This window comes from Danio rerio, chromosome 12 (genome assembly GCF_049306965.1).
Source record: "Danio rerio strain Tuebingen ecotype United States chromosome 12, GRCz12tu, whole genome shotgun sequence".
In the NCBI taxonomy this organism is placed as follows: domain Eukaryota; kingdom Metazoa; phylum Chordata; class Actinopteri; order Cypriniformes; family Danionidae; genus Danio; species Danio rerio.
Window position 1 is genome coordinate 975,001 of NC_133187.1, and position 8,967 is coordinate 983,967.

The 8,967-nt window shown below is 35.1% G+C and overlaps 1 protein-coding gene across 29 annotated transcripts in view; it reads left to right on the forward strand.

Moving 5' to 3' along the window:
* The window catches only part of abcc3 (ATP-binding cassette, sub-family C (CFTR/MRP), member 3), a 93,035-nt gene extending 85,384 nt beyond the window's left edge, over positions 1–7,651 (forward strand). For 14 of the 29 annotated variants that reach the window (XR_012387750.1, XR_012387747.1, XR_012387745.1 and 11 more), the window contains 6 exons: positions 73–219; positions 821–979; positions 2,225–2,391; positions 2,662–2,856; positions 5,686–6,415; positions 6,953–7,651. Coding sequence is in view for 8 of the 29 variants with exons in the window: in XM_009306372.4 (XP_009304647.1) it covers positions 73–219; positions 821–979; positions 2,225–2,391; positions 2,662–2,856; positions 5,686–5,794 (777 nt within the window). In the remaining 21 variants the exon portion in view is untranslated. Of the gene's footprint in view, positions 1–72; positions 220–820; positions 980–2,224; positions 2,392–2,661; positions 3,269–3,433; positions 4,382–5,247; positions 5,642–5,685 lie in introns of those variants that run through there. The other 15 variants (XR_012387749.1, XR_012387751.1, XR_012387752.1 and 12 more) reach the window with 2 other exon arrangements.
* The last annotated feature ends 1,316 nt before the right edge of the window (positions 7,652–8,967 follow it).

The following is an 8,967-nucleotide window of genomic DNA, read 5'->3' on the forward strand; positions in this document are numbered from 1 at the left end:
ATTTTTAGATTATTTCTGAACCCTTATATGTATATTTATATATGTGAGATTAACCTGAACTGTTGTGTTCAGGCTCCATGGGAGGTGCTGGAGAAGAAGCCTCCTCCAGACTGGCCTCCGCTGGGGAACGTGGAGTTTGTGGATTACAGCGTCAGATATCGAGAAGGTCTGGATCTGGTGCTGAAGAACATCTCTCTGAAGGTCCGCGGAGGAGAAAAGGTGAAAAAACACACTCGCCCTGAAGGAGGAAGCACTACAATAGGCTCTTTCTTATTTTATTTTAATAAAAATATTCATAAACTCCACACTAAATGACTGATAGCCCCGCCCTAAATGACTGATAGCTCCACCCTAAAGGACTGACAGCCACGCCCTAAATGACTGATAGCCCTGCACTAAATAAGTGATAGCCCTGCACTAAATGAGTTATAGCCCCGCCCTAAAGGACTGATAGCCCCGCCCTAAAGGACTGACAGCCCCGCCCTAAAGGACTGACAGCCCCGCCCTAAATAACTGAGAGCCCCCCCTGAATAACTGATAGCCCCACCCTAAATGACTGATAGCCCCACCCTAAATAACTGATAGCCCAACCCTAAATAACTGATAGCCCCACCCTAAATGGCTGATAGCCCCACCCTAAATAACTGATAGCCCCACCCTAAATAACTGATAGCCCAACCCTAAATGGCTGATTGCTCCACACTAAATGACTAGTATATAAATATATGTAAATACACTACTATATACATATAAAATGAGAAGACTGTACCGCATATATGTGTGTGTGTGTGTGTGTGTGTGTGTGTGTGTGTCTCTGCAGATCGGCATTGTGGGCCGCACGGGCGCCGGGAAGTCCTCCATGACTCTGTGTCTGTTTCGGCTCCTGGAAGCGGCGGCTGGAGAAATCGTCATCGATGATGTGAAGATTTCAGAGATCGGCCTGCATGACCTGCGCTCCAAACTCACCATCATCCCTCAGGTGTGTGTGGCATGTAAAGGCTTCACTAGGGTAATTAGGGTAAAGTTAGGGTAATTAGGCAAGTCATTGTATAACAGTGGTTTGTTCTGGAGACAATCCAACACTAATATTGCTGAAGGGGCGAATAATATTGAGCTTAACATGGGTCTAAAACTGCTCTTATTCTAGCCGAAATAAAACAAGTAAGACTTTCTCCAGAAGAACAAATATAAGAGGAAACACTGTGAACAACTGCTGAATCTGTTCAACATCATCTGGGAAATATTGAACAAAGAAAAACAAATTCACAGGAGGGCGAATCATCCTGACTTCAGCTCTACATGTTGGTGTGTGTGACGCCGCTCCAGCATCTGGTTTAATTCAGCCGCCGCTGCAGGAGAGCGTTTCATTCATGATGGCTCAGCACAAACACACACACACACACAGCCAAAACCCCATCAAACACACCGCAATTAGCCTGCGCTGCTCCATAATGCTAATGGCCTGTTAGCTGCTGTCCAGATTATTAGCACTGAGCTTTGTTTGCTCTAGTAAAAGCTGTTCTTAACCTCGTTTCACCCTTTAACAGGAACTCAAATGCTGAAGTGTGGGAAATGAATGCATTTACAGCCCTCCTGCAATATTTTCACTACACAAATATGCAGTTGAAGACACAATTATAGGCCCACTGGTGGAATTTAACTACTTTTTTACATATTTCCCATCTAATATTTAACAAAAATATGTTTTTAACATGATAGTTTTCATTACTCATTTCTAATAACTGATTTCTTTTATTATTGCCATGATGACAGCACAAAACATTTATTCATTCATTAATTTTCCTTCGGCTTAGTTCCTTATTTATCAGGGGTTGCCACCGCGGAATGAACCGCCAACTATTCTAGCATTTGTTTTACGCAGCGAATGCCCTTTTAGCTGCAAACCAGTACTGGGAAACACCCATACACACTCATTTACACACTCCTAGGGTCTATCTATCTATCTATCTATCCATCCATCCATCCATCCATCCATCCATCCATCCATCCATCCATCCATCCATCCATCCATCCATCCATCCATCCATCCATCCATCCATCCATCCATCCATCCATCCATCTATGACTGATAGCCCCGCCCTAAATTACTGACAACCCTCACCTAAATGAGTGATAGCCCCGCCCTAAAGGTCTGACAGCCCCGTCCTAAATGACTGATAGTCCCGCCCTGTTTGTCTCTCATGTGTGTGTGTGTGTGTTTCAGGAGCCAGTTCTGTTCTCCGGGACGCTGCGCATGAATCTGGACCCCTTTGAGAGGTACAGTGATGAAGAAGTGTGGAAAGCTCTGGAGCTCTCGCATCTGCAGAAGTTCGTCACCAATCAGGCTGCCAAACTGGAGCTGGAGTGCTCAGAAGGAGGAGAAAACCTCAGGTGACGCTTACGGTTTAAAACACAATAATCAACAGCTTTCCACAGATTGTTTAGATGTTTGGACTAGAAACAAGACTAAAACTTTTTCTTGCAGCGCGGAAACATTCACTCAAACAATGTGTTCAACACGCATGATTCATTTAGACTTTATAAATAAATCATTAAAATCAATCGTTGACTCAAACATCAATACACTATACGTCTTACAATACTGTATGAGATAAACTAATGTGTGTGTGTGTGTGTGTGTGTGTGTGTGTGTGTGTTCAGTGTGGGTCAGAGGCAGCTGGTGTGTTTGGCTCGTGCTCTGCTCAGGAAGACTCGTATCCTGGTTCTGGATGAAGCGACGGCTGCAGTGGATCTGGAGACGGATGATCTGATCCAGAGCACCATCCGTACAGAGTTCCAGGACTGCACTGTGTTCACCATCGCACACAGACTCAACACCATCATGGACTACACCAGGTGCACACACACACACACACACACACACACACACACACTCTTTTCCTATACTCGATATAAAAAGACAGGCACTAAGCTTTTCTTGCACTGTCAGTTGATTCATTCATTCATTTTCTTGTCGGCTTAGTCCCTTTATTAATCCGGGGTCGCCACAGTGGAATGAACCGCCAACTTACTTATTTAGCACTTTTTTTTACGCAGCGAATGCCCTTCCAGCCACAACCCATCTCTGGAAAACATCCTCACACACACACACACACACACACACACACACACACACACACACACACACACACACACACTTACTCACACACATACACTACACAATTTAGCCTACCCAATTCACCTTGACTGCATGTTTGGACTGTGGGGGAAACCGGAGCACCCAGAATATTGAGTAACTCCCCAAAAAGTAACTTGTTGGATTACTTAGTTACTTGTTATGGTAGGCAATGCATTACAATAGTGAGTTACTCCTCAAAAAGTAACTTGTTGGATTACTTAGTTACTTTTTATGGTAGGCAATGCATTACAATACTGAGTTATTTCTCAAAAAGTAACTTGTTGGATTACTTAGTTACTTTTTATGGTAGGCAATGCATTACAATACTGAGTTATTTCTCAAAAAGTAACTTGTTGGATTACTTAGTTACTTTTTATGGAAAGTAATGCGTTACAATACTGAGTTATTTCTCAAAAAGTAACTTGTTGAATTACTTAGTTACTTTTTATGGAAAGTAATGCATTACAATATTTAGTTACTCCTCAAAAAGTAACTTGTTGGATTACTTAGTTACTTTTTATGGTAGGCAATGCATTACAATACTGAGTTACTTCTCAAAAAGTAACTTGTTGGATTACTTAGTTACTTTTTATGGAAAGTAATGCATTACAATATTGAGTTACTCCTCAAAAAGTAACTTGTTGGATTACTTAGTTACTTTTTATGGTAGTTAATGCATTACAATACTGAGTTACTCCTCAAAAAGTAACTTGTTGGATTACTTAGTTACTTTTTATGGAAAGTAATGCGTTACAATATTGAGTTACTCCTCAAAAAGTAACTTGTTGGATTACTTAGTTACTTTTTATGGAAAGTAATGCGTTACAATATTGAGTTACTCCTCAAAAAGTAACTTGTTGGATTACTTAGTTAGTTTTTATGGAAAGTAATGCGTTACAATATTGAGTTACTCCTCAAAAAGTAACTTGTTGGATTACTTAGTTACTTTTTATGGAAAGTAATGCGTTACAATATTGAGTTACTCCTCAAAAAGTAACTTGTTGGATTACTTAGTTACTTTTTATGGAAAGTAATGCGTTACAATATTGAGTTACTCCTCAAAAAGTAACTTGTTGGATTACTTAGTTACTTTTTATAGAAAGTAATGCGTTACAATATAGAGTTACTCCTCAAAAAGTAACTTGTTGGATTACTTAGTTACTTTTTATGGAAAGTAATGCGTTACAATATTGAGTTACTCCTCAAAAAGTAACTTGTTGGATTACTTAGTTACTTTTTATGGTAGTTAATGCATTACAATACTGAGTTACTCCTCAAAAAGTAACTTGTTGGATTACTTAGTTACTTTTTATGGAAAGTAATGCGTTACAATATTGAGTTACTCCTCAAAAAGTAACTTGTTGGATTACTTAGTTACTTTTTATGGAAAGTAATGCGTTACAATATTGAGTTACTCCTCAAAAAGTAACTTGTTGGATTACTTAGTTACTTTTTATGGAAAGTAATGCGTTACAATATTGAGTTACTCCTCAAAAAGTAACTTGTTGGATTACTTAGTTACTTTTTATGGAAAGTAATGCGTTACAATATTGAGTTACTCCTCAAAAAGTAACTTGTTGGATTACTTAGTTACTTTTTATGGAAAGTAATGCGTTACAATATTGAGTTACTCCTAAAAAAGTAACTTGTTGGATTACTTAGTGACTTTTTATAGAAAGTAATGCGTTACAATATTGAGTTATTGCCCAAAAAAGTAACTTGTTGGATTACTTAGTTACTTTTTATGGAAAGTAATGCATTACAATATTGAGTTACTCCTCAAAAAGTAACTTGTTGGATTACTTAGTTACTTTTTATAGAAAGTAATGCGTTACAATATAGAGTTACTCCTCAAAAAGTAACTTGTTGGATTACTTAGTTACTTTTTATGGAAAGTAATGCGTTACAATATTGAGTTACTCCTCAAAAAGTAACTTGTTGGATTACTTAGTTACTTTTTATGGAAAGTAATGTGTTACAATATTGAGTTACTCCTCAAAAAGTAACTTGTTGGATTACTTAGTTACTTTTTATGGAAAGTAATGCGTTACAATATTGAGTTACTCCTAAAAAAGTAACTTGTTGGATTACTTAGTGACTTTTTATAGAAAGTAATGCGTTACAATATTGAGTTATTGCCCAAAAAAGTAACTAGTTGCACTGTGTCGCCACTGTCAGTTGATCAACAGTTAAAATGACAGATTAAAGCTCTTTCCAACAGGGAAAACCAGCAACACTCCAGAATGCATGATTATCTTCTGTCATGGCTTTGCAGTCAATAAATGTAATTAAAATGGAAGTCAATGGAGTTTTTATACATTTTTAAAGCATTTCCCCAAATTATCTGTCAAAATGAGATGTTTCTGCAAAAATCCTCCCATTTGCCAAAACACAGAAAAAGTTGTGGTCAAATTAAGCCTCAAAATCAGCCCGGAGTGGATGAAAACAACCCAACAGCACACAAGGGTCAATAACAATATTGGTCAAAATATATGTATTGCGCTGGAACCATTTAGTGAAGTGTTTGTGTGTGTTGTGTTTGTCAGAGTGCTGGTTCTGGATAAGGGACAGATCGCAGAGTTCGACACTCCCACTAACCTGATGAATCAGAAAGGCCTGTTTTTCGGCATGGCCAAAGACGCGGGACTGGCCTGAGAACAGCCGGAGCGGAGCCGCAGTGCCTTCACAATCACTCAGAGCCAGTCTGTGATTATACACCAGTGTTGGGGAAAGCTACATTTCAAAGTAATGCATTACTACATTGAGTTAGTCCACAAACAAGTCACTAGTTGTGTTACTTACATTACTTGGTTAAATTTATGGTAAGTAATGCATTACAATGGTGTAATGCATTATATTAATATTGAGTTACTCTCCAAAACAAGTTACTAGTTGCGTCAGTTATTGTTTATGAAAAGTAATGCATTTCAATATTGAGTTACTCCCCCAAAAGTAACTAATTGGATTACTTAATTACTTTTTATGGAAATTGATGTGTTACAATATTGAGTTACTCCCCAAACAAGTTACTAGTTGCATTACTTAGTTACTTTTTATAGAAAGTAATGCGTTTCAATAATGAGTTACTTTTCAAGGAAAGTAACTAGTTACATTACTTGTAACTACATTATGTTACATTTATGGTAAGTAATGAGTTACAATATTGAGTTATTCATCATAATAAGTTTCTAGTTGATTTACTTAGTTACTTTTTATGGAAAGTAATGCATCACAATATTGAGTTACTCAACAAAAAGTAACTTGTTGGATTTCTTAGTTACTTTTTATGGAAAGTAATGTGTGACAATATTGAGTTACTCCCTAAAAAACTAACTAGTTACATACTTAGTTAAATTTATGGTAAGTAATGCATTACAATGGTGTAATGCATTACAACTTTGCAGTACAATATTGAGTTACTCTCGAAAACAGGTTACTAGTTGCGTCAGTTACTATTTATGAAAAGTAATGCGCTACAATATTGAGTTAATCCCCAAAAAAGTAACTAGTTGCGTTACTTAGTTATTTTTATGGAAAGTAATGCATTTCAATATTGAGTTACTCCCCCAAAAGTAACTAGTTGGATTACTTAATTACTTTTTATGGAAATTAATGTGTTACAATATTGAGTTACTCCCCAAACAAGTTACTAGTTGCATTATTTAGTTACTTTTTATAGAAAGTAATGCGTTTCAATAATGAGTTACTTTTCAAGGAAAGTAACTAGTTACATTACTTAGTTACATTTATGGTAAGTAATGAGTTACAATATTGAGTTACTCATCAAAATAAGTTTCTAGTTGCTTTACTTAGTTACATTTTTATGGAAAATAATGCATTACAACATTGAGTTACTCCACAAACGAGTTACTAGTAGGGTTATTTAGTTACTTTTTATGGAAAGTAATCCATGACAAAGAGTTACTCCTGCAAAAAAGTAACAAGTTGCATTACTTAGCTACTTTTTATGAAAAGTAATGCGTTACAATATTGAGTTACTCCCCAAAAAAGTAACTAGTTACATTACTTCGCTACATTTATGGCAAGTAATGAGTTACAATATTGAGTTACTCAACAAAACAAGTTTGTAGTTGTGTTATTTAGTTACTTTTTATGAAAAGTAATCCAGAACAATAATGAGTTTTTCTTTATTTTTTTAAAGCTAATTAATTAAACTAAAAAGTAACTCACATTACATTTTTAAAAAGTAACTCAAATATTCTTACTTCCTTTTTAAAAGTAATGCATTACTTTATTTGTGACTTAGAAAAGTCATATCATTATGTAACTCACATTTCATGTAATGCATTACCCCCAACACTGGCTATGACTACAGTGCCACTGTTCCTGGATCAGTCTATTTTTGTACTGTATTATTTAAGTCACTTTTTGAAGTTGTTCAATAGGGAAGATTTTCTGTGTGATTCCTTTTGTAAACCAAATCTGTAAAAAAAACTTGAATTCTCTTGCCAGAATTGGAGTATTGTTGCATTTATTAAAAAAATAAGGTAATACTGGGTTTCTGTGCGTGTTTTCTAAGCTATTTTGCTTTCCATTTGAGTTTTCTTTAAAGGAAACATACATAAATGTGCATGTTTAGCAACCAAAGACTGATATATTGCTTATATAACTGATATTTTAATATGTTTTAAAGTGTAATGAAGTAGTTTTATAATTATATTTTACACTAAATAGGATTGTGTGTATCTTATTTTAATAATATGATTAGTTATAATTGCTCATTAATTCTAAATATAATTTTAAATAACAGTAATAATAATCAGTACAATACTTATTTTTATAATTATATTAATAATTATAGTCATTATTATTATAATTGTATGGTATTTAATTCTGAATGTAGTTTTCATATAACTGTATTTTTAACTGTAGCAGACATAATTATAACTGAATATGTATTTCTGTTATGTTCACATGTATTGCTTTATTCTTGTGAGCATATTTCTACCATAGATTGTTATTTACAAAAGACACCTGATACAAAGGCATGCACTTGTCTCACTTGTATTTTTATATTTCATAATTTCGTATAATATATAATTTATGTAATGCTTATTTCATATTAAATGTTTCATCTCATTTTAAATATAAACCTACATTTATTTAAACATATTTAATAATAAGCAACATTACAGATTTGTTTTCATCATTTTGACAGGAAATTTGGCTAATTATGTATACATTGATAGATATCTATTCTATCAATAACTTATCTTCAATAAAATCCGTATTTACTTGTTGGGATAAGGGAATGCACCAAATGAAATGTAAGGTTATAATTAATTTAATGTGACTTTTATACATTGTATATTAAATTGAACACAAAATTAACTCAATATTGAATCTTCTTTTGCAGAATCTTTCAGTTTTGGAACAAAAAAAATGCCTATAAACTTTAATTTCACTGATGAATCTGATTCAAAGCATCCATTAAAAAATTGGCTAAGTTAAGCATAGATTGCGAAGATTAAAACATAAATAAATAACATCTATGACCAAAAATAAACGTGAAATTCCAACACACATTAAAATAGGACGAAAGATAAATCATCATTACTAGTAAAAATCAATTGATTCATTGAAGTATAAAGTGATGTGCAGTGAAGTTGACCTGAATTATACATGATTGAGTGTGTCTGAACTGTACAGTTCACCACTGGAGGGCGTGCATTTTGTGTGTGTGTGTGCGTGTGTGTGTGTGTGTGTGTGTCATAGACTGCGTGTCTATGTGTGTGTGAATGTATAAAAAAGCATCAGATTCAACATAAAGCAGGTCAAAGGGTGTCATTCCTCTCATTCTGGACAGC